The sequence below is a fragment of the Lissotriton helveticus genome, chromosome 8, assembly GCF_964261635.1.
Source record: "Lissotriton helveticus chromosome 8, aLisHel1.1, whole genome shotgun sequence".
In the NCBI taxonomy this organism is placed as follows: domain Eukaryota; kingdom Metazoa; phylum Chordata; class Amphibia; order Caudata; family Salamandridae; genus Lissotriton; species Lissotriton helveticus.
This window is the reverse complement of record NC_136069.1, coordinates 166,208,249-166,234,792: the sequence shown is the minus strand read 5'-3', so window position 1 is coordinate 166,234,792 and position 26,544 is coordinate 166,208,249. Positions and strand designations below refer to the sequence as shown.

General features: G+C 45.9%; 1 protein-coding gene across 2 annotated transcripts in view; it reads left to right on the top strand.

The window, feature by feature from the left end:
• The window catches only part of IGSF5 (immunoglobulin superfamily member 5), a 931,320-nt gene that overhangs the window by 622,559 nt on the left and 282,217 nt on the right, over positions 1-26,544 (top strand). For both annotated transcript variants that reach the window (XM_078656819.1, XM_078656820.1), the window contains exon 3: positions 16,886-17,203. In XM_078656819.1, the coding sequence (XP_078512945.1) occupies positions 16,886-17,203 (318 nt within the window). The remainder of the gene's footprint in view (positions 1-16,885; positions 17,204-26,544) is intronic.

The window sequence follows — 26,544 nt, the reverse complement described above, 5'->3', positions numbered from 1 at the left end:
TTCATCTTATGTAACTAGCAACCGCTGACAAAGCCAATAGCCCTGGCTTGTTGTAGGTGTAATGTTACTTGTTACATTATACATCTGGATGCGGTGACAGAAGCAACAAAATACCAGTCAGACGGCACACTATATTAAGGACAAATTTTCAGTTTACATGTTTTTAAGCCACGCCTTTTATTTATCAGCCACGTCCCTCTAAGAGACCCCCGCAGTTTTTTCATCCCACTTAAAGCCCTGGACAGAGGTTATGTCTTGATTTAGATTTTGCTTCACTAGCAGTCAAGGCATTTGGGGTATGAATAGGGGACTCATTTGGGCAACTTCAAGCTTTACAGTCTGCAGTCTCTCCATGAATTTGTGTAGAGAGAAATAAACACAGCTTGACCCTTGTCTTTATAGGCAGGCATGTCTGCCTAGTGTGTACAATGGTGGCATTTAGTATCTATTTGTACTCAGTATCCATTGCAGTCCTGCCAAGTACCATGCATCAGGCGTTAGACTAACGCATTTTAGTGTGGTGCTCCGCCTCACCGCACTGAAATGCATTGTCACGCATATTAATGAATGGTCTCAGCTGTCACATGCAAGAGCTGCCACTGAAACAAATTGTGTGTGGCGACGTCAGGCAGCCGGCAGAGCGTTTCGATGGCCTGCTCCGGCTGCTCTCGCAGGCTTGGGGCGCTCTTAGTCTGGGGAGCACCAGCTAACACTGTATTGTGCCCAAAAACATAAGATCCCCACCCCATTGCCCTATGCTATGCTACCAAGGATTATATAAACTATATATATAGAATAAATATATAATGCAGGGCGATGACTTTACATTGTGTTCAGTCAATTCATTAATAAATATTCAATAGGTCAATCCATAAATCACCTGTTATTTACACCAGTAAGTAGACATTCCTTAATATCACACAAAATTATATATTGTTTTTATTTTAGGAAGAGACGTTTCAAAATGACCACCACATTTGAAAGAATTTAGTTACAGTAAACGTTTAAATACATTTGCTTCAACCAATAGGGGCAAGATTAAATCACGTGGATTCCCATGTGGCGAGATTTTCAGTTTGTTCACATTATAACAAAGTTCTAAATTGTTACAGTTGTGTTAAACTAAACCCGGTGATTCTCATCAGATCATATGAATCTGCAATAGTACACTAAATTTCCAAATCCCTCAGTTTGTCACCAGTTTGCGTCCATTCACCAAAATGGAACCACAAATTATGACTGGAAACGTCTCAGGTACTCTCAGGTTTACTCATCGGATTTAATTCTGGTTCATGGTGGCTGTGATAAGTTATGGGAGAAAAAACCTCATTATAGTCAGCCATCTCTGTGTAATAAATTGAGATTTTTTCAGGTTATCATCTTTAGTCATTCCTCTTTCCTTGTGCTCCAGAGAAAAGATAAAGACAGTAATATTTAATCTCCGTTTTAGCCTTCATGCTAGTATTGCCCATTGAGTTGTTCAGTCCCTTAGGATGGGTGGTCTATATAAAGCATTTTTGCAGTTGCCATTTTTGACCATCATTAAAACACAGAGAATGGGAAATGTGTGGCACCCGAGCCTTTTAGATAATAAAAGAACCGCTGGTGTTGACAATTATGTGCCTGTGCCGAGCACCGGAAACCACCAGCTTAAATTAAGCACTGGTTTATGCATAGCTGCATTTTACTGTGCATCAAAGTGTTATATGTGAGCACAAATGCCAGATCCTAATTCATAGGATCTGGATCTGTGACCAGGTACACTTGCAAATGGAATTTACAGACCACTGTTATCTCAAGTCTTAAGTTGGAGTCCAGGACAGAAAATGGGGGGTTTTGCAGTGGAGTGGTGGTGTGTGATCCGTAGGACTGGCCATTTTATTACTTTTCACCTATGTTTCTCCTGCCATTACACTATATAATGGGTTTGGTACTGACCTTTTACCTAGTTAAGGTGCTTAATAAATGTTGTGTGTTTTTCCCAGAAAACTAGCCTCATTTATTATGCATGAGGATTCTCGGAATCACAGCAGGACTACCATCTTCTGCATAATAACTATGTATAGGGTCATCCCTTTCGTCATCCTCGATCGACATGACACTGCAAGGTAGAACCCCTGAGGGTACCTTTTGGGTATATAAACACCATTTCTTTGCTGGGGCAGGCAGAGGAGAAAGACTTCCATGCTGAAACACTGACACGAGTTACTGAGCTTCCTGTATGCAGACACTCCATTTCGCAGTGGTCTGACATTCCTTGCGGGGTGTCCATCTCGAGACCAAGACGGGGTCCCACTGTCACTCACTTCAGGTAATGTGGTTGGCTTCAGCGTAGGGGGATTCCTGGCTCCACACCTACATTCATGTTAGGTACACTTAGGTACATCTAATTAGGGTTGCATCATACAAATACATATTATTATTGTCATGTATTTATATGCTTGCATATATTCATTGTTTTAGAACTATGCTAGGAATCTACCATCATTTTACTCTATTGGTGCTTATAATCATTTATATCTGCTTCTGGCTTATGGTCGTTTCAGCACACCTATTTTACACTAGAATGAGGCTGGTTCAATAAATGCTTATTGAAAACGTCCCCATTGTTTATTCTGTGTAGCTCTCTGAGACAAAGTGAGCACGAGTGACTGAGCGAATAGTACTGAACTGTTTCCACGATCCCTAAGGGAACACAGTTATCTTATTCGATAGTTGCCAATAACTATTCTCTCCTTGGTAAGAGGAGTTTATAGTGGCACTGTGAGCTAGCTGGTACACAGGCAACCACACCCGGTGGGGGTGTCTGGAATCAGTCTGGACACCAATCGCCCTAGTCTATGTTGTCTAAAAGTGCAGATAGGTTTATAGGAACTACACAACAGCTTTACCTGAAACTTTACTAAATCTGGCCCCAAGTTCTTGTCAGAATGCAAAGAGGTCAACACAAGAGACATAGATTAATGGATTTATTATTGGTTGTAGATCACAAGAGCAAAGGCAATAAATATTATCATTACATTCGTGATTAGATCTTTAAGAGAGGTAATGTCTCTACGGGACTTCTCAACTTTTGCCAGATATGTTAACTTCAGACTCCAGTTAGATACATGTCCACTCTCTCATTGAAGGAGCTTTTGGCTTTGATGTCGAGCATTGGGTAAAGTTCCAGTCCTAAGTTGGAGGAACAGGCTTTACTTATTGTCAGTCAGACATTCAGGGGTAGTGTGAGCAGGGGCAGGGCCCTCAAAATGAGAAATGAGAACTGCTGCTAGGAAGCGGTTCATTGCTTTATTAGTAAAAAATATGTATTGGGGCCCTCGTCAGGAGGCCACTGCAGTTTGCACCAAACGTTGCTTCTGCACTTACGTAACTACTAACCATCACACTGCTACCAGTGTGAAAATGTAGACTATTCAAGGGCACCAAAGCTTTAAGAGTGGCTTGGGTGGCAGGTATTGTTTTGAATGTTTGAATGTATATTGAATTAACAAACAACAGTTGTTTGGCTCATCTTTAAATTACACAAACAGCGCCACCATGTGGCATTTTATATAAGTGCAGGTTCTGGCAATTAAGTGCTTGTGCCGAACACCGGAAACCATCTGCTTAAATGAAGCACTGGAGCTGTTTGAGTGTCCTTTCCCCCTGCACCTGCCTCCGAGAGTTATTATCTCTTCTCTTCTTGAAACATACATACAATATGCTTCAGAGGAGTATTTTCTCCTCATCACATGCTATTTGATGTGTGGCGTATTATTTTGTCTCCTAAGGGGTGCTTCCACTGCAAACTGCAGTTGTGTTGTTTTCAGCACGTGGCAGGAACTATTTGCTGGATGCATAAGCCATTTGGGAAAGAAGGCTTTTTTCTCTAAATGCAACACATTCTGCATTGTAGGCAAATGCTTGCATGAAGCATAATCTAAAAATAATAATGAACATTTACTTCATTACATGTCTTATTCTTTTAAAACAAAATAATGTATTGGCGTGGAAAAAATAAAAACAAATTGCTTTACAAATAATACCTGAGATGCAGGGCTTTAAGTGGGCCGGGTCTGTCCGTGTCTGAGCACCGGCAGTTAATTTCAGGGGGCTTCGAAACGGGTCTTTATCGGGCTCTATTTTCGGGCCTCGCAGAGGTAGTCCGTTTTCTTTTTTTTTTCTTGCACCAAATTTATTTTGCTCTAGCTGGAATTGCTAGGCTAGATCCTGAGGCAGCTGACCTTTGTGCACGCTGTAGATCCTTTCATGCAAATTGTTATCATATGATGCGGGACTGGGGGGAAGTATCACAGTTTAGGACAGAAACTCCTCTCTTTAATTAAGGACTTTTCAGGCATCTATCTCCGAGTCATTCTGAGTAAAGCTTTGTTTGTTGGGTAAGTTACGTAGAACTAAGGATAATAAAAAAACCTTGTAATTTCATAGATTTAGCTCCTTATTTTTGGTAAGCGTAAGATTGCGATCCTGCAACCAGCCTCCAAACACACACAGCCACACCTGAGTACTTCACATGTTTTTAAAATACTATTTGCTTGTTAATGAGGCTTTGTCGTTTTTCACCCCTTTTAGAGCCACAGCAGCTCCACTCTGCCTATTGTTTGAAGAATTAGCTCCCCAAAATGTTTTCTTAGCACCCCCTCTCGAAATTTGGCTCTACTTGGGCCTCTGGGGAGGGTGTATGGGGTTATCCATACATATCTTTATTTAGACCGTGCCGCTAGTTGGATAGGCCACACCCCTTTAAGAGGTTTTCCCTGCCCCTTTTAGAGCACCCCCAGGCTTTTTTTCCTACTTAAAACCCTGCTGAGATGTATTATCCAGTGTTTGCATGCTGCCCCTGCGGGAGCTGTTCTGTGTGGCATTAGAGAAGGACTAGAAATAGATATGTATGATGCGCTGGAATGTTCAATTGGACTAGGAGCAGGGCTGATCTCCTTATGATTGGTTTCTGTCTCTGGTGGCCTGGTCAGCCAAAAAGCTATTAAGTTGGATGTGGCGCTGAGTAATTACCAGTAGCCAAGATTAATTCATGCATTCCACTCACCCCTTCTTGTTTCCCTCAGTGATAAGTTGATAATGTTAAGGATTTTGTTACATTTTTGAGTGTAGGTCATTTATAGGTGCCTTGTTCTCTCAAAACGCATATGTGATGAGACACACTTTTTAATGTGAGAAATTATACATGTTTATATGGGGGTAATGTTTGATGCAGTGCAGCGCCACAAGTTCCTAATGGGCAGACATTTTGCCGTGCATAGCACACAGAGGGTTGTACAAAAACCTGCACCTTGTGGGTGGGGAATGGGTAACAGAAGACTCCAGAGGCGCAAAGCGTATGACAGGCGCTGTTGGCTTCTAAGAGCCCTGATAATTCAGGGTAAATGTTTTCTAACCCTTTGAGTTTTTACAGTATGTTTATTTGATTAAAGAACTGCACGTTTTCATCTGTAATTTGTTTCACTGGTTGTAGGTCCACATCTTTTATTAACATTAGTGTGAGCACATCAACAATAGGAAATCAGAGTGGGCGTGTAGACAAACTACATTGAAAATCGCCACCATATTTCTGGAGGAATTGTGGGATAGTAGTGTGTGACAGGCTCAGACACTTAGGGCCTCATTTACAACATTTTGGTTTGGGGCAGCGCCCTGCGTCACAAGTAAAGGGCAGGGATTTGCCTACCTATGAGATATGGTGCATTCCTGTCCTCTATCACAGTGCTGGTGCACAAATGGCTGCCATTCGCCAACTCAGGCACTCTTACACGATGGTGCAAGGATGCCTGCATTGAAATTGTTTGTGTTGTATAGGAAGGGACACCTTCCTCCACAAAAACAACTGATGGGCTTGCCCTTGGGAGGCACACAGTTTTGACGCATTAACAGATTTACGATATGTTGTAAAGCTGGGAATGTGTAAAAAATGACAGGCGTTGAGTGGGAGCACTAACCGCAATGCCCATGGCATACCTCCCCCATGCAGTGTCAGGCAACACAGCGACTTGTGCTGTGTTGCCTTACACCATATCTACGAGGCCATAAAAAGCTGCATAGGATGGCTTACCGTGGCCTCGAAGTTATCGGTAAGCGCAGTGTGCCTCTGGAACATCAAAAAAGTGACGGTCTGGCGGCGCACTGCGCTTGTAATTAAGCCCCTTAATGCATGGGACTGTTGCTACTTACTCTGCAGACCAGCTGCCTCACTTTTCCTGGGTTTTCCTTCCCTGACCTAGCATGTTGGCTCTTCATCTGCCCCTTATTGCAGTGCACTTATCGATGACGCTGAAGTAGTTTAATCTCCAGAGTTTGCCTGGCACAGTGTTTTCTTTTCTGTTCTGTGCAAATAATTGGTGTGTCTCACACTGCAGTCTATCTAACAAAGCCAGATATAAGACTAGTGGGGCAACAAATAACCAGGCAAGCAACGTCTGAACTAACAGGTCTTGCCTATAAAAGACTATGTTAATGGCTTTGCCAGTGCTTGCTTGCATTGGCATTGGCTAAAGCCTAAATGGCTGTCAGTGCATCACGACGCATGCTCATCCATCCGCCATGACACGTACATGTATGCAGATGCTTGGGTGGAGGTCTTGGAATGGACTTTCTTTAGCCGCTTCCATGTGTTGGACAGCCCCCGGCCCTCTGACGTCATGGTGGGCGCGTGCGGAGGACGGCCGGGGGCCGTCCGAACAGCGCACGTGTGGAATTCTCACGCACAGCGGGGGAATTCTGGCCGCAGCAAAGCAGTTAAAAGAAAGCCATTCCAAGATGGCTGCAGGTGTGTATGCATGCTTGTATGCAAATCCTTACAGTAACACCCCATTCTCACTTTTTAGATGACTCAAAATTAGACATTATTATGATGGTAGGGTGACTTTGCGTCTGTAGATTTCACAGACAGTCTGTGATGATTCCTTTGGCTGCCTTTTGCCCGTAATTCTGGGGATCACAGCGAGCTGTCCTATTCCCCGGGTCGGACTGGGAGAAAAACTACTCCTGGGCACCAAAATAAAAGTGGCCTCCATTAGCGAACCAGATAGCTAAAAAAGTGGCCCTTATTTGCAAATCAAGCCAGTTTTTTACTCGTAAAAGCACGCTGCATGAGTATTTTGCAGGGTATGGAAGAATACATGCATTTGTGTTTGCTGCAGGCAATTTTTACAGTATTATCAGGAAAACCAACATTAAAATCGCCCCCACCCTTGCCATAAAACAGACCCACAAACTGCTGCATTTTATGTGGATAGCTCAGGGGGTTACTGCTGTTATCACAACGTTTAATTTGTTACTTGCAGTTGTTGTATCCCCCAGCCTTTCATTATTTTAGGGTTGCTAAATAGTTTTTTTTGTATAATAATAAATACTTATACATAAAAGCAACTCCAACCACTATGTTATGTTTTAAATCCTCAGTTTGTATTTCTCCAGATCAGGCACTCCTAACATATAGGGGCACATTTACTAATCTTTCACGCAATGCAGGACAGGAAGCAAAGTTACTGAGCTGTGCTGAGTGAAAGGGAGAGAGCAGAAAGGCTGTATATTTATGAATATATGCAGCATTTCTTCCAGCTCCTTGAGCTTACATGCTGCGTTACAGGCAGGATTGTTTTGTGCAGGCACTTTCCTCTTCGTATGTGTGCTGCAGTATGCAGCAGACGTAGAAATAAGAAATAAAGAGGAGAAATAAATATGAAGATGCAAAATTTTGATACATTCCCAGGTTTAGTAGCCTTAGTCAATCTGGCATTGTGCCAAGATCAATGGGTGGATGGATGGGAATACCCTATGGAACGCTTCCTACCTTGAAATATAACATAACACAGCGCAAGCAGTTGCGTTGCGTTACATTTCTTTACAAAGCCACGCCAGGCCACTCAAATCAGGCTTTGTAAATATTGCTGAAGCCTTTGCCTTGTCCTTTTGTTGCCTTGAACAATGCAAAGACAACACAAAGGCTTCATAAATCTGGGCCATAATGCCTCCCAGTATGGATGATGTGACGTCTACACCTTTTAGCCCGCATTTGCATTTCCTATACATTGTCTTACACATTTGTAGGTCATTGTCTCTCTATAATATATGTGTGATTAGATGCACTTCAACAACTTGCCCACCATACTTGGAATGAGTAGCTCTATAAAAGAAATTAAATACACATGATAAATGGGTCTATTTAGAGATAAGGGACACAATTGAAGAGTGGTAGTAAAGGAATCCGTAGAGAAGTTGGTCTTTTAGGGGGTGCACCAACATGGCAGCTGCCACCAGCACTATATTGGGCCCTGCATGGGCCGTTGCTGGAGGTGGGCAAGCCGGTCAAAGCTCGGGCCAGCCGTGAGCCTAAATCCTGGCTCCGGTTCAGTTTGAAGTCCCATTGGAACCCCGGCCCATGACACACATAGCTTTCATATGACTTTTGCCTGTCACCCTCGTTCTACCTTCATGAACAAAGAGGTAAAAATAAAGCATTAACATCTGAGTTCAAAAAAAGAGACACATGGATACTGATTTAGTGGCTGATTTGTACAAAGTCAAACCTCAAAACCTGGATTACTTGCAGCTTCCCCATTAACCTAATTGCGTGATCTTAGGCAAATATTTTATTTTACCAGTACTTCTTTTTCTTCACTTGTTTCATATGAAGGCACCTTCAAATACATGAGATCAGAATACCAGCTGTACAAAAACCAATTGTAGTTGGTTTATTAGACTATAACGTTACTTGTTCTATAAAAATCTGGGCCACATACAGGGTTTACATGACATCACCTTGTATTGAAGTAATGGAACTGTCGCCAGGGTAAGGGTGGGGGGCAGGAATGATTCTAAGCTCATGTTTAAAAACTATCACTTTTAATAAGTACTTCTAATTGCAGTGCTATATTGTGATATATTCATGGGGAAGCTTTCACGTTAGAAAGTACAAGTTTTTCAATTATGAAGAGACTTTATCATATTTTACATGATATTTGTTGTATCCTTTACATGGTAACAATTTTCCTGGCTTGGTTTGTGTGTGGCCTCTGACAACCAGAATGTTGGCTTGGCTCACCCTGTTAATTTGTTGGCTTTCCCACCTCTAGACGTACCTTTCATTCCTGCAGCCCATGTAGTGCTTCAGGCCCTGAGGCAAAAGCTCTACAGGAGCTGATTATGGGACGGACTGGTAGGAAGGCATAGCCTGCGAATGGAGGGATTTCATTTTATTGTAATCCCTCTATCTTTAAGATGTTTATTTCAACATTCACAGTTAATGGAGAATGAAGAGCACAATGAGAGATAACTAAAATAACAGGCCAGTGGGCACTAATCCCAAAATCTTCTAGTGCCACACAGTGATACACGAATTGCATGTAGCAGTTAAAAACGCGTAGCGTAGCGGGCATTTTTTGCTTGCTCGCGGCCCTCAACGTCAAGTTGGCGACAGAGAGCGAGCAAAATAACATCCCGGCTAGACTTTTTCCTCGTTCGTGATCAGCAACATCAAGTTGCTGATCGCGAGCGTGGAAAATAAACCTCTTGGTGAGATTCTCAACGCAGGGAGGTCAAGTTTCTCATTGCGGGTGGTCGCATATGCTCGTGACCCCTCAAAATGAGAAACTACCAGTCCGCGTCGAGAAAGCTGCAGCTCGAGTAGAAATCTACTTGAACCGAGGAAAACGGCTGCTTGCACTGTGCAAGATGCGGTTTGTAATGATTGCACAGTGCGGACAAGCATCCGGCACTGTGCAATCAGTGCGAACAGCATTTTGCACAGTGCACTATGCAGTTCACGTAGCTACGCGTAGCTCGCGTAGTGCGAAGTGCTCGTGTAGCGCTACTACGCCTACTATGCCCAGGTTTAATATTTACTAACATGCCATGCAACACAGCACGGTAGGTGAAGTTGCTACGCTACTTTCGTGAAAGGGAAAGAGCAGAACAGCATCAGATTATCAAAGATATGGCACATTGGAATTGGGTCTGAAAACTCTGACATGCAGTTACACAGTAAACCCTCTCATAATCTCTATGTTCACTCCATATTTAACCTCTTTCCTCTTTCTCTCCCAGTGCCAATTTCTCAGTCTGTTTCCTCCTCTCTCCTCGTCTCTGCCTCGCTTCCTCACCCACATTCTTTCTCTTGATTCCCTCCCAGGGCCGGACTGGCCATAGCGGGCACCGGGCACTTACATCGGGGGGGGGGGGATGTGGAAACGACCAGTAACAATCTGACCAAACGTATTGTGGAGGCACTGGACTGCACCGCCCCTCTTTGCCGGAAGAAGGTGGGCTGCCGCACTCAGAGAACAGCTCCGTGGTACAATGATGAGTTGCGGGCAGCTAAGGCAGAGTGTAAGCACTTAGAGAGGCAGTGGCGAGTGGCCTTTAGTAGCCAGTTCAAGCAAGAATACTTAGTTAAAAGGCGCACTTACCATGGGAAGATTAGGAAGGTTAAAGCAGCCTACTATGCTGACAAAATCAGGGAGGCTGAAAATTCAGCAAAAGAGCTATTCCTGATTTATAAGACTCTTTCGGTAGGAAAACCCGCCGCTGCACCTAGGGACTGCTCGGTGGAGTCGTGCAATCGTATCGCGGATTTCTTCGCCGAAAAAGTCTCAAAAATATACTCTTCCTTCCCGGGCAAGATCATGCCAGGATCCGAGTTTGTTGAAGCTCCTAGGGAAACCGAGGGCCTTCACGAACTGGTAAATTTTATCACTCCTCCTCCAGATGTGCTGATACAGATCTGTAGGTCGGTAAAATCAGGCTCCCACAGGGACCTAACAACCCCTAAACTCTTGGCCGATAGCCTTACGCTTTTGGAGCCATATATTAGGCATCTGCTAGATGTCTCCTTTAGGACTCATACCGTACCAAGAGACTGGAATCAGGCGGTAGTGTTACCCCTGCAAAAGAAGCCTAACATTAGTTTCGAAAAATTGGAAAATCTTCGCCCAATCTCCCTTTTACCCTACATGGCCAATGTGGCGGAGAAGGCGGCGAATATGCAACTAATGGAGTTTGTGGAGAAGGCAAGCCTCCTTCACGACACTCAGTTCGGATTCCGCCCCCGGCACTCCATGGAGTCGGCCCTACTTAGGGCAGTTGAGACCATGAGGCAAGGGGTGGATGAGGGCCAAACTATGGCCTTGATCCTGTTGGATCTCAGCGCAGCATTCGACACTGTAGCTCGTGCCATCTTGCTACAGTGTCTGAATGAAGGTGGGATCTCTGGTGCTGCGTTGAAGTGGATCCAGTCCTTCCTGACAGATAGAGGCTTTCAGGTCAGGCAGGGAGTCTACTATTCGAGAGTGGTTGATTTGGGTCAGGGCGTGCCCCAAGGGTCATCCCTAAGTCCTACTCTTTTTAACCTGTATGTCTCCCCAGTGGGCACTATAGTGGAAAGCCATGAGCTTCGCATAGTGTCGTATGCCGACGACACGCAGCTGGCCATCTCCCTATCGCGTGCGCCCGGTCTTGCTGCAGAGAAATTTAGAGTTTGCATGCAGGAGTTGGCAACCTGGATGTCTTCCAACTGCCTAAAGTTAAACGGCAGCAAGTCGGAGGTGCTCGTGGTGGGGGGAGGCCCGTCAGTGTGGTCGTCGGCATGTTGGCCATCCTGTCTGGGGTTGACACCTACACCGTGTCAAGAAGCCAAAAATCTTGGGGTATGGCTGGATGCTGACCTCACTTTTGGACCCCAGATTAGCTGAGTGGTGGGGATATGCTTCAGTGTCCTAAAAAGACTACGGAAGATCCTTGATCTGCTTCCGATGGAGGCCCGTAGGACGCTGGTGCATGCCCTGGTAATGGCGCGACTGGGCTACGGCAATCTGCTGTATCTGGGGGCGACGGGAAAGAATATCAGTCGACTCCAGGTATTGCAGAATGCCGCGGCCCGTCTGGTCCTGAGACTACCCCGAAGGTCGGCCTCTGGGAAAATGCTTCAGGCACTTCACTGGCTTCCAGTGAGAAGCAGGGTTGAGTATAAGGCAATGTGTACATGCCACCGCATCTTGCACGGTAAAGCGCCGATACCGCTACGGGACCTGATTTCTCGCTATGAGCCATATCGTGCACTGCGTTCCACTGGTGCGGGGCTACTAAAAGTCCCCAAAGTAAGAAAGGCTCGGATGGGGGGCAGGTCCTTCCGGTATCTGGCAGCCAGAAGCTGGAATGGACTGCCATTAGAGCTGCGCCAAGAGCCATCCGAATCCAGATTCAGGGGGAAACTTAAAACCTACCTTTTTATCCGCTAGTCTGGCACTGCGACTAGCCGCCTGATTCTGTCACTTCCACTTGTCACAGCGCGGGGACACGCCGGTGTGCGTAACCAGGCGCTCTACAAATCTCCCTATTATTATTATTATTATTATTCCCCCGGTGGGTCGCAATGGTGGGGGCCGGTTTTGGGCCCCTGGGGACGTTTTTGTTACAGAACCGGTTTTGCAGCACAGCTGAAAAATCGGCCCCTGTAACAAAATCAGCCACAAACCGGCCCTGGCAAAGAGCTCAGCCGCACACCCAACCTCCCAGGGGGTGGCCGAGCATTTTGCCAGGACCGGTTTGGGTTCCCAGTCCAGGCCCTATTCCCTCTGCCTTGCCTTTGATATGCCACCCTCTACTTTTTTTTACACTTTTCAACCTTTTCTCTGTAGCACTCTGCACCTTTCTGTACCTGTTTTTCGCTCCTTTCTCTGCCCCACCTTATTCTGTGATCCTCTTTTCTCTTTTCATCATACATTCTTTTTCTCTCTCAGCTGGCAGATCCCCACTTGCTTTCCTTTTCTCTCACTGTTCACTATCATTCTTCCAACCTTCTGTATCTCCCTCTCTGTATATGTCTCTCTCTCCTCCTTTCTCACCACCAATGCTGTCTCTGTTTCATGCTCTCTAGTAGTGTACTGCCTGTGAATTCTAAGTTTACGTACACAGCAACACAGTGCTGCTTCTAGCACTATCATTCATGGTACTGGAGTAGACTTGTGAAAAGTGTCCCTTCTGTCGGTTGTCAAATTCTACTTGGAGTGTATATCATTGCTATTTTTTATCTTTAAATACATCCAGCTATGTATGAATGTTTGCTCAATACTCCAATGTGTAATGTGAGAAGTTGGCCTGGTATATGATGTTCACTATTCGAGTGAACACCTTGCACCAGTCCAAACAACCCTATGGTGATGGTTGTAAATCAACCTGTTAGACCAGCTATCCTAGTGGTAGCGTGGACAGAACAGTCTTAGGCTAAAAAGACTCTTGAGGGCGTGTAAAGCCAGCAATTTACCATATGTAACCCCTTGAATATCAAATGAAAGGACACCACACAGTATATATATTAAATATATCTGTATTAATTTACTAACACACTCCTCTGAACTCTTTATGAGGTAAGAGGCAAAAGCACATAACAAGTTACTCTTCGAAATACTTTAAATAGCACAATTTACAGTTAGGCCCTAGGGGTGCGTAAAACCATATACTAAGTAAGTGGTATAAGAACCACGACTGGAGAAAAGGAAAGGCCTAGGGCCTAGAGAATCGCTGGGGCTACACTATCTGACCCTTAGGTTAGGAGTAGGAGGCCCACAGGCGGCGCGTGCAGTGTCTTTACACACACGCGAAAGTCAAAGGGAACTTAGAGTTTAGAAAAAGAAGGATTTAGGACACTTCTGGTCTAGCTAGAAGGAAACAACTAAAAACCTAGACACTTGGATAGTCAATATCCTTGGGAGCACCAAAGTACTCGCGTAACCTCACCCACAGGAAGCGGGTGCATAGGTGTGAAGATGTGTCGGGTTTCGCCGTTGAAGTCTATGGAGCCTGTGAAGAAAGATGCTGCAGGCGACCAGGAGGAAGATGTCCTGGTAGATCCAAGGGTGGATCTAGGATGAAGAGGACCTGAAAGCAGAGGGGACAGAGTCTGGGTCACTAGCCAGTGACCGGGTGGAACCAGGAAGGAACCAGACGACGTCGAGGAGCAATCAGATGCTGTCGTGAAGCTTGTCTCTTCAGCCACGCGGACCAGGAGGCGTCGAGGATGACCAGATGCTGGAGAGGAGCTGTCCCACGAAGGTTCTTGCAGATGGAGGGGCCAACTGACGGATTGGAGTCAACAAGCCTTGGCAAAGGCAACCCATGCAGGATTCAAAGAAGGTTTCTGATGCAGACCAGCAAGGTCTGAGGTGCCTCACCTTTGCAGGGAGGCAAGGGCCAGTCTGGAGCAACCAGACCAGCGAGTTGGTTCAAAGGATTGTCGTCACAGAGGATACTAGCCAACGGGCCAGCAACAGGACAACGCGTCGAGCAGAACACAAGCAGAAGGGCCCCACGCAGAACTCGTGGGATTGCGGAGGGCTGATCTTCGGTGCAGGTGGAGCTCGGATTCGGGCTTCTCAATCCCCAGTGCACAGCTTCGAGAATTCCTCAGGAGCTGCACAGTTAGCAAGTTGCGGACTTTTCAAGATAGCCGGTCCCACGTGTCTCGTCGCCTCCACGGATCTCAGCTATGCTGCAGACGTGAAGAGAGGGTCAGAGAGGTCTGGAAGTCTGGGTCTTGTCAGGCTCTGTGCTCGGGTCCCGGTGGGAGCATCGACAAAGCAAGCCGTTGATTTGCTGGATGGTGCCTGGTTGCCCAGGGTGGTCACACCTTGGCCACAAGGGAGATTCTTCAGTCTTCAGCTTCAGCAGAATGTCGAAGGTCCAGAGTTTCGTTTCAAGTTTCAGTTCAGGATCAAATCTAAAGTCCTGGGGTTCAGCTTCTACCTTTAAACAACTAAAAGGGGCTGGATTACTTTCTAGGTCCCTCCTATGGGTGGGAACAGGAAGGGGGGTGGTTACACCCCCTCTCCTTTGTCCAGTTTCGCGCCAGAGCTGGGGCTGGAGTGCCCCAGCACCGGTTTGAACTGGACTATGCCTGAAGCACCTAGTGTGCCCCAGGCAGTGTCTCATTCTATTCAGCCCTCCCTGTCCCAATACATAAAATGTAAATGTCGGAATTTGTAAAGCGCACAGCTACCTCCACCGGAGGTGTCCCGGCGCTGTCCATATACCGCTTAGGAACCCTTCCCGGCTTTCCTGGGAAATGTCCACTCCTGGGCACCCCCCAGGTGCAGCCAGGCATCCCAGCGCTTTTGTGGCCGTTGTGGAGACTAAGCAAGCTATTGCCCAGAGTTGCAGCGTGGGACCCATGATCAGAACAGGCACTGAGGCGAGAATATCCAGTCAGGGGAATTAATGAGCCGGAGACCCGCCTAGGCGGGAATCGAACCCTGGTCCCTGGCCAGAGCTCTGCATCAAGGTCTGCCGGCTCTAACCATTGAGCCACATTTCTCCATACTTCTCTCATACATAAAGTCCTGTCTGGGGTGGTGCTCGCACCTCTCCAGGCAGGAAGCCTATTGTCCAAACCTCCGTGACTTGAAGGCCTCCCAGCAGCAGGAGGTCAGACTTGTGTCTGTGGCAGCAGCGTCCATTTTGTGACGCTGGGGCTCTGGTTAACTTTAACCGGGATAGTCAGCAACAACATGTCTTCTCCCTCTAGAAGGGTGGAATGCTACCCCCGGCGCCAGAATTGGCGAGATGGTAGTATTCCAAGGCGTATGACACCTTACACGACATGTTTAGATAAAGCCAAACCAAAGTTAGCATTCAACCGCGAGGATTATAATGCACTTAAGAGTATATGGTATGGCGATATCATAGAACAGTTATAAGGACATGGTTCCGAAAGCTGCAGACAGGCTCAGCTCATGCTAGAGCACCATCTCACACATAACCAAGTACTCTGCCTCCAGGATTGTTAAGGCCTGCCATAGGAGTGACTTATAGGTTACTGTGTGTCTATATATAAGCGCGATATAGGAATACTACACCTAAGCAAGGGGTGATTACACGACTTTGCCCCAGCTGAGTGATCAGCCAGTTGTGTTAGTTTGAGTGGACAGCCAGGGGTGGCATAATACAAGCTGCAGCCCCTGGTAGGCCTTGGGTGCAATTATGCCCTGGGTACCTATGGTACACTTCTACAGGGACTCACAAAGGTGACCCAATATCCAATTTGGTATGTACCTACAGTACATGGAGTCCATTTTATAGAAAGAGCAGATAGCCTGGGGTCCTGAATAGCAGGATCCCAGGCCAACTAAGTCGAAAACCAGCTAAACACTAGGCAAAAAGTTGGGGGTAACCATAGTCAGGTATCCACATTCCTACATGTAATATAACTTAAAGAACATTAACCTATTTTAGCTTGTACTTCTGCCAGCTGCCTATTTTACAACTGTGCGATGTCTTCAGATGTGTCTGTAAAAATGACCTTTTGTCCTGAATTTCTGTCCTGAATTGTGACCCTTTTCTTGAATTTTTACTGTCAAATGTCCAGAATTTGCCTTCTTGCCAGGTGGTCACCCTGTATGAAGGTTGGAGTAATCAGTTGGCTTCTAATTGAAGTGAAATTGAGACAATCATGGACTAAGTGTATATCTTAGCTATTTTTTCATCTTTAAATATGTCCAACTATATATGAATATTTGCTGAATACTGCAATGTGTAATATAACTTACAGAACATAAACCTATTTTATTTAGCTTGTACCTCAGCCAGCTGTCGATTTTATACCTGTGCAAGGTAAAAATTACCTATTGTCTTGGATTGGATTTTTGTCCTGAATTTTGACCCTTTTCCTGAACTTTAGCTGTCACTGTCCCGAAATTGCCTTCTTGCCAGGTAGTCGCTCTATATGAAGGTTGAGGTAATCAGGGATCTTGTAATTGAAATGAAGTTGAATTATTCATGGAAACAAGGAAATAAAAGGGCTATTGTACACATTTGAAGAAAAAATAGACAAAAAAGGAAATTGATATTTGCTTTTCTAATTGTTCTCTTGTTTTTTTAGGTTGCGGACATTGTCAGGTGGTAATACAAGGACCCAGCAACACAACAGTCCTAGTTGGGTCTCAGGCCCGGTTCAACTGCACCGTAGAAGGACCATGGATAACCATCTTCTGGTTTATGAAGCGTACCCCAATTTTGACTGTAAGCTCAGACCAAGGAGTAACTACTCCTCACAAACGCTTTTCTGCAGTCAACTACACGCGGGCTAGCTCCTTTACCTCAGAACTGATCATCTCGGACGTCAGAATCAGTGATACTGGGACCATTGAATGTAATATCTTTTCAAGCGAATTCTTTACAGCGTATCTTTCTGTTGAAGGTAGGTTCGCTCTTTCATACTTCAATAAAACCGTTGTTGATTGTATCTGAGGAACAGGGAGGGTTCTAAGGGTGTGCAGAATTTCAGGACTTCACATCCACAAAAGTTGATAAAAAAGTCCAAAAAAGTGTCATTTCATCGCACAAAACTTTGCAAAAACGTACAATTTAGGGTCACATTTTCTGGAAAAGAATTCTCACTTAGGGTCAGATTTCCAACAAAGTAACGCCACATGGTGCAGCAAGTAATTTTGCTGTGCCGTGCTGCGTTAGTTTGGAAAGCACAGAGATGCGACATATTTACAAGAATATGTCGCATCTCTGTGCATCCCCTGCACTGGCGCACAAACTGCAGCCATGTGCCGGCACCGGCACCCTTGCCCCATGGTGCAAGGATGCCTGCGTCGTGGGGAGATTGTTTTTGTGCAGGAAGGGTCCCGTTCCTGCACAAAATCAAGAGGCTTTTTCCTCTTTCAATGCGTGCTGTAGAATGCAGCACGCATTGAAAGAGGAAAAACGAGGAGAAATGAAAATATTTCTCCTTGTTGCGCCTCGCTACGCGACCTCTAGGGTGGTGTAGCATTCACACGCTTCTCCAGATTTACGATTTCTCGTAAATCTGGAGATGTGCTTGTTCCATGGGTGTTGCGTGGGAACATCCATGGAACACCCCTTCCACGCACAGTGCTGCGTGTGAAGGTGCCATATTTACAAGGAGAGGAAAAGTCACGCAGGGTGGCTTTTCCTCTCCTTGTAAATATGATGGAGCCCCTGCGCCACCAGTATGTCACAAAAAGTGACGTAGTGGTGCCGCAGGGGGCTCGTAAATCTGTCCCTTAGAGTGTAACGTTTTTACTATTGGAGCAAAGTTATAGTGTTATTCAATATGTGGAATGTGTGATGTTTAAGGCATTGCAATTGTCCCAATTTTCACAACCTTTGTGTATTTTCCGTAGGTTTTGTGCCTAAAGTTTGCGAAAGCCAATAAACAAAGTGGCATATTATCAAGAAAAGGCTATAAAATTATTGCCGCTTTATCGGCAGGAAACTGCCGCTAAAGCGGCGATAATGGGTTAACAACAGAACCTGGGCTGCTATGGAAATTCACAAGGACATATTATCAAGCCCATTATCGCTGCTTTAGCGGCTGTTTCCTGCCGATAATGCGGAGATAATTTTATCGCCTGTTCTTGATAATATGGCCCAACATCTTTGCAAAGCTCTTGTTTTCAATGGAAGCTTTTCTCTTTAACCCCTCCCATGCTCATGACGAGCTCAGCTCGTCATGAGCCACGGTGGCCGTGTGCTCATGACGAGCTGAGCTCGTCATAACGGCCGCAACGCTTGCACGCGGGGCTAATTACCCCGCTGTGCTGAGCGCTCCAAAGAAACGGGTATGGCCGTGACGAGCTCAGCTCGTCATGAGCACAGCCCCACCATGCTGCGTAACGAGCTGAGCTCGTCACGAGCACTGGGGTGCTGTGCACGCCCCCGCCCCCCAGCACAGCGGGGTAATTGGCTCCGCAGGGGAGGGGTTAAAACCTTTTTGTGTCAAGCTTTGCCCAAGGGCAACTTGTATGAAGGTCACTAACTGCAACCTAGCGAAGGTCAAATGTGGTCAACTGCACAGTTTCACTGGCAAAATTGTACATCTGCACGTCCTAGAAATGTTCTCCAGTTCTAATAAATACTGATGGTGAGTATCTGAGTGAAGGCCATTTCAGGGACCCGTGGATCACTGGTTAAGTACCACTGCTCTAGGTGATGCATTGCATGCGTCCCCCACGGCGAGTATGGATTGCGTGTGCATCTGATGTACATTCCTGCCCCAAGTTTTTCAAGTGTGGATCTGAATCCGGTAAAACGCCTCTAGACTCAGTGGACCACTTCATGGATGTCAATTTACCAAAAATGCCAGGGGTAGTGGAAGTGAGATCGCATGCCATTTGACCTTTTCTTTGACTTACACACTCATGCGCACATAAACACACTCTCAACGCAAGCATGCATACAACATACATACAACAGCATTTTCTACTTACCTAAGCTTCCAGATAGGGTCATATTCCAGATAATTTACTCAATGTATTATTACACTAATAGTGAATAATATTATTCACTAGTTGTATAATAGAAAAATTGACAGAAACCAGGCAAGTGGAGCTCCAACCAGTATCCATTACGAAGAGCTACCCCTGTGTTTCAGACACTGATTTTGCCTGCTCTGAGGCCAGGGGTCACAAAAGCAGTGCCAGGGGGAGGAAAGGGGCAAGCAAGGGATTGCAGCTGCAACCCCTAACAGACGCCTGGAGTTGTCGGGAGCAGTATCCCTGATGGGGATACCACTCCGGGCAACCTGTAATGTAGGCCTAAGTCAATTATTTGCCTTGGGGGTTACAGCTCAGAGCTGTCAGAGTTCAGGGATACGCTTTGACTAGGGCAATTGTAAGGCCAGCACTGAATGTATTTTCTCAGTGCTAGGATAAGGACTCCAGCACCATATTACAGACCTGCATTAGAGAGCCTTGAGACCCTCACGAGTGAGTAGTCACGCTTTATAAGAACACTGATTGATTAGGGTTTGCTTATGAATTGTAATGAGCTGCGTGGCAGTGCATCAGTTAGGTATCAGTGAAACACCCTGATGAAGGCCTGTAAGGATCTGCCGGTCTCCATTCATATGTTTGCCCTGCAAAGCTAAAGGCAGCATATCTGACTGCTTTGAGGGCTCGCTAGGGGAAGAGGTCCCCTGGAGGACAGTTTACCCTGTAGCATGTCATACTCACACTGCAGCAGCAGGGGCGGCCGGCACGGCTCGCGGGTGTGGTGGTGGGCACAGGCGGGGGGGATGCGGGATGCTTCAAACAAAACGTACATTGTCACCGTCGCCAGGTCATGCGTCTTCTCTCCTGCTTGCCTATGCCCACCTCCAGGTCGGAACAGGAAGCAGGCAGCCATGCTCCCACCCCTAAGCCAATCACAACGCTCCAAAGGAGCATTGTGATTGGTGTGAGCGTCTAGACATGGCGCACAGCCAGGGGCTGTAGGGGTGGGTATGTTCTCCATGCCGGCTGTAATGCAGCCTGCATTGTGAACAGGTGAGTGCGCATGACTGTTTTGGGTGGCTCGTTCGGGCCGACCAAACAGTCATTGCGCACAGGAGTCTTCTACCACTCCCCCCCCCCCCCGGCAGCTCCGCCCGCCCCCTCATGCACTGCCATAGCAGGAGGAAAAAATACAATAATAATACCATTTTGTTATTATCATTTTATTTTTCCCTTTCTTTGCTGCTCCTGGCAGTGGAGCATTGCTCCTCCACCTTAGCGGATGAGCCGCCACTGGACATGATCTCTATGGAGTCACACCAGCAGCTTGATCTCCTGGAACCACGTCAACGATGACGACACCATCAAGACCATGAACACCATCCACTATGGCTCACCATCAGACCCCTGCCCCATCACATCTTCAACAAAGCAAGCTCCAGCATTGCACCCCAACTCCGAAAGATCTTCAAAAGCTCATTTGAGACCGCCACCTTCCCGGAAAACTGGAAAAAAGCAGAGATCAACGCCCTACTCAAGAAAACTAAAGCAGACCCAGAGGACCTCAAGAACTTCCGGCCCATCTCCCTGCTCCTGTTCCTGGCGAAAGTCATCGAGAAGATCATCAACAGATAACGGACCCAGTTCTTCGAAAAGAACAACACCTTGGACTCGTCCCAATCCGGATTCCACAGCAACAACATCACCGAAACCGCCCCTCATCGCCGCCACCGACCTCATCAGGACCCTGCTGGACAATGGCGATACCGCGCCCCTCATCCTCCTGGACCTCTCGGCAGCCTTCGACACCGTCTGCCACCACACCCTACGCCCATGCCTCTACAACACAGGGATCCAGACAAAGCCCGGGACTGGATCATCTCCTTCCTCACCGCATCTCCTTCCTCACCGACAGAACCCAGAGAGTCCGCCTCCCTCTGTTCTGATCCGAAGCCACCAAGATCACCTGCGGCATACCCCAAGGATCATCCCTCAGCCCGACCCACTTCAACGTCTACATGTCACTGCTAGCCAACATCGTCCGATCGCACAACCTCAACATCATCTCATACGCCAACGACACCCAGCTGATCCTCTCCCTCACCAAAGACCCCGCCACCGCCAAAACTAACTTCCATGAAGGAATGAAGGCCATCGCCGAATGGATGAAGAGTAGTTGCCTAAAACTGAACTTGGACAAGATGGAGGTCCTCATCCTCGGCTCCACCCCCTCCACCTGGGATGACTCCTGTTGGCCGGCCTCGCTGGGAACTGCGCCGACACCCACCGACCTTGCACACAACCTGGGGTTCATCCTGGACTCATCTCTGACAATGACCCAGCAAGTCAACGTCTCCTCCTCCTGCTTCAACACCCTCTTTATGCTTCGCAAGATCTACAGATGGATCCCCGCCAGAACCAGAAGGACGGTCACCCAGGCCCTCGTCACCAGCAGGTTGGACTACGGCAAAGCCCTCTACGTGGGAACCACGGCCAAACTCCAGAAGAGACTCCAACGTATTCAGAACGCCTCTGCACGCCTCATCCTCGACATCCCCCGCCAGAGCCAGATCACTGCCCACCTGAGGGACCTGCAAAGGCTCCCTGTCAACAAGAGGATCACCTTCAAGCTCTTCACCCACGCTCATAAAGCAAGACGGGATCGACTGCTGAAAAGGCGCTCCAACTATCACAAGTAGGAAATTGAGCAGATAGCAAGACCTAAAATTGTCTAGAACAATCAATCACTCTTCAGTTTTATTCAGAGTTCCTCTGGCAAGATTAGAAAGCAAAGTGGATATTTTGAATACCTAATCATCCCTACAGCCTGTTCTCAGCAAAATTTTTCAGCCAATCAATAAAGTTAAATCTGGTCAGTGATTGGCATATATTCCCTATTAGTGTGAGATTTCTCCCTCCACTTCTCCCATAGGACAGCTAGCTTAACAGTGTAGGGTGTGCATTGATCATAGTGCTGAGATTTACTATAACAATTGGGAACTACATACACACGATTGAGACTCCTATCCGGTGAACGACCATGCGTTACATCTCATGCGTTTACGTTGCGTACCGTTACAACGCACGCGATGTTACGATGCCTGCTATTACATCGCAGGCGCCATTATATCGCGGGCGCATTTACAACGTGGGCGCCGGGACACGGACGGCAGGGAGACAACTCTGGAACCAAGGGGAGAGACAGATAAGGACGACACTGTACTCAAAGTGTTTTAGGGTTTAGGGTAGTTGATGGGGAGTGTAGTGGAGGGGACTATTTTAGGCTTTAGGGCTTAGGGTTAATAGTAGTATATCGTAGTGTTTTAGGGTTTAGAGCTTAGGGTTAAGGGTTGTATATGGTAGTGTTTTAGGCTTTAAGGTTAGGGCTTAGGGTTAAGAGTCGTATATGGTAGTGTTTTAGGCTTTAGGGTTAGGGCTTAGGTTTAAGAGTCGTATGTGGTAGTGTTTTAGGCTTTAGGGTTAGAGCTTAGGGGTAAGGGTCGTATATGGTAGTGTTTTAGGCCTAAGGTTAGGGCTTAGGGTTAAGGGGCGTATATGGTAGGGTTTTAAGCTTTAGGGTTAGGGCTTAGGGTTAAGAGTCGTATATGGTAGTGTTTTAGGCTTTAGGGTTGGGGCTTAAGGTTAATAGTAGAGTATGGTACATTTTTTGGCTCCACTGTTTACGCCTTAGGGTTAAGGGTAGTGTCAGGGGAGTCGTACTGTATTTGGTATGTTGCTATATTAGGTCGTTGTGTTGGAGCGTTTTATAGACTTTACTGTTTTGTGTCAGGGTGTCGTAGTGTGTTTTGGGGGGCCGTTAGGGAGAATTTTGTAGTGTAATCGAATGCGCGGTATTTGTGTGCGTTGTGAAGGTCTTTTGCATGTATGTGGAGGGTGAGTGCGATGTAATGGGTTGCGATGTAAAAAATGCAATGTTATGGTATGCGTTGTTTTCATTTCATCCTATCGGCGAACGACCATCTCATAGCATGCGTTACATCGCATGTGTTTACGTTGCATGCCGTCATAACGCATGCGTCGTTACGACACGTGCGTTCACTACGCACGCCATTACATCGAGGGCGCCATTATATCACTGGCGCATTTACAACGCGTGCGCCAGGACACAGATGGCGGGGAAACAGCGCTGGAATCACGAGGAGAGACAAGTAAGGACGACGCAATATTCGTAGTGTTTTATGGTTTAGGGTAGTTGATGGGGAGTGTAGTGGAGGGGACTGTTTTAGGCTTTAGGGCTTAGGGTTAATAGTAGTATATGGTAGTGTTTTAGGGTTTAGGGCTTAGGATTAAGTGCCTGGACATGCCTGAGCTCTGCTACTGGGCTCTACTGGAGTGAGTCCTCATCCCCAAGAGGTACGCTCTATGTCCTGGACCCCTGGCTGGCATCATTGAGAATTCCTCTACAAGAAAAAGGTGAAACTCCTGATGTTTGGGCTCTTTGTGATGGGGAACTGGGCAGTTCACACCAATACTCTGTTGCTCACGACAACTGCCAACACAAAGCTCTGGAGAGACCATCCTTTCATGCTGACAGCGACTGTCTGCAATGATTGGCAACATGAGACCTGCACTTCACGCCGAAAGAGACTTTCTATGACGAGCAACCAACGCGAAGCTTCAGCAATGACTCGCTCTTTGAGCTACAGCCATGACCAATTGCAGATGCTTGATCTGCACTTTGCGCCAAAAGCCGTCACCTCCAATAAGAAAGGATCTATTTACGCCAGGCTAACCTGGCCACTATTTCGGACCCACGCTCCATCGCTGTCTGCCTGAACTTCTGACGTTCCCCAGGTCTAGAGTGACCAGATGGCTGCGAGTGGTGCTTTCTGCTTCTTGGTGCTATTTTCACTAAAAACCTTATAATTCTGTCTGTACTGATTGGATTTTTGTGGTTCTTGTATCATTTTATTTATCTAAATGAACTCTATATTTCAACATTGGTTTGGTGATTTTCTTGTTGTGTTGTCACTTTATTACTACTGGTGTGCTGCATAAATACTTTACACATTGCCTCTAAGTTAAGCCTGACTTCTTTGTGCCAAGCTACTAGAGAGTTAGGCACAGGTAAATGTAATGACTTTTGTGGTTCACCCTGATAAGGATTGTGGTTGTTGCTTGAGTGAAGCTTCCACCCTCTCAATCATTACTAACCAAATGTCTTACAACTGCAAAGTGCACTTTGGCGCTACATACACATAAGTGTGACAAATGTACATAGTGTGCAGAGATGTTTTTTGCATGCTTCTGAAATCAACCACTATTATATCTATCTGTTTATGTCAATTAATATGTCCTTTTGGATCTCTTTTAACAGGATATTATTTTACCCAAGATTCTAGTTTTTACAAATAAACACCTGTAGTGTCTGTGTGGTTCTGATGTGTTTCCCTTACCAATGTAATGACAAACGTATGTTAGGGACTCGACAGCAGGCATATATCTATGTTTTCACAAAACCCACTGACCAGATTTGGCTTTATTGAGTGGCTGAACTATTTTGATGTATGAATGATTAGGGCCCCATAGCATCAACCTTGTCTTTTAATATTGCCAGAGGAACCCAGAAAAGTCAATCAGTAATAGCTCTATTCGGTTCTAAGACCATAAAAGAACTCAGCAATCATAAATAGAAAACATCATTCACATAACATCCTAACAGAGTTGCTAAAACATTGACATTAGATTAAAATTGTATCAAATGTAAAAAATACCCATCATGAAGTAGGTACATCAAGAAAGTGCAGTGTCTGGAGTGTTGGAGTTTTCTCTCTGTAGATTCATTATAAAGTGCTGGTAAAGCTCTAAGACATTGAAAGAGCAAAATCAGTAAGGCACACAGTTCATTAAAGATGAAAACAAAAAAATACGAAACAAACGCGATTACATCTGAGTTCCAAACAAGAATAACCTCTATCTGGGGTCCGCTATGTTCATTTGGAAAGGAGCGATAATGCTATGGTATGTTAGTGTGATATAGACAAAAATCATGACTCAAACGCAGGGACAAAGAACTCAAAAGCAAGTGCTGTTGCAGTTAAAAGAAATGTCCGGATTGCCTTGTGATTTGACACGAAGGCCATAAGCCGAATTAGGGCCAGGCCTCCCGAAGCTTGATAGTGGTACTCAGGAAGCACCAGCCATTCATACAAGTATAGACATCCTTAAGCATAATAAGGTAAAGCAATACAGGCTCCACCTGTTTAAAATGTAAAACCTTTAAACTCGGAAACGGAAATAAGAATCTTTTTATTCGGTAAAAAAAAAGACAAATTGGCTACCAGAATGTGTGGAGATGTTATCACACTCACAGGGTCTGAGGGAGCCAATGGTAGACCAACCATTGGGCTAAACTGAAAAGTAGCAGAAAGATGTTTAGTCTGAACCATATTAAAAGATGGCGATGGTATACAGTAGTCACCCAAGTCCGACAGGGCTCGATTAGAATTTCATTTTTTATCAATAGTGGGCAGAAACAACGGGTTTCTGCAGTTCATAACCCTCCCTTGCAGAAATGGAATACAATAAAAAGTTGTTTCTTCCACATATATTCAGCCATGATCATCTTGTCAGAGTGTAAAAAAAAGTAGGGCGACCCAGTAAGGCAAACTGAAGCTTAATATGATACAGCCAGGACGGCTCTGACATTGTCCAGGGAGAGGCAAGTTAGCTCAGTATTGGATTTGGACCATATTAGGATCTACTGCAACAAAGGACTTAATTTGATGGCATCTTGAATGTACTTCAAGTCCAACTCCTCGTGATTGGTGGAAGTTGTGGGGCTTTTTTGGACACCCAACAGGTGCCTCGTGAACCTATTTTACTCAAGCTGAAAGGCCATGCAGTTCCTGTACCTCCAATTATCTCTAGCATAATATGTGGCAGAGACACATTTAGCCTGATAAAGGTGAAGAAGGTCCTAGAATGGTTTCTTCTGCAGCCTGGCACTAAAATCCATAACTGACCCCCAAGAGCGTGCCAGCGACAGCCTTTTAGAGCAAAGTAGGGGAGCCCGTGTATTTTTGTTTTCTAACAGGAAACCGAAGTAATTGAAGGTATGAGTTTGGGTAATCCTTAAGTTATTACAGAATGGGACTTTATGCTTAGTCTGTTTGGCACCAATGTCCATAATTTAAGATTATGAGTTATTAATAGAGAGGGCAAGAATAGTCATAAATCTGAAAAGGAGTTGAGTAAGGACCGACACCTTAAAGCCATCCTTGGCAATATGATGCATTGTCTGAATACAGCAGAGCTGGTATTAGTCGGGTACCAA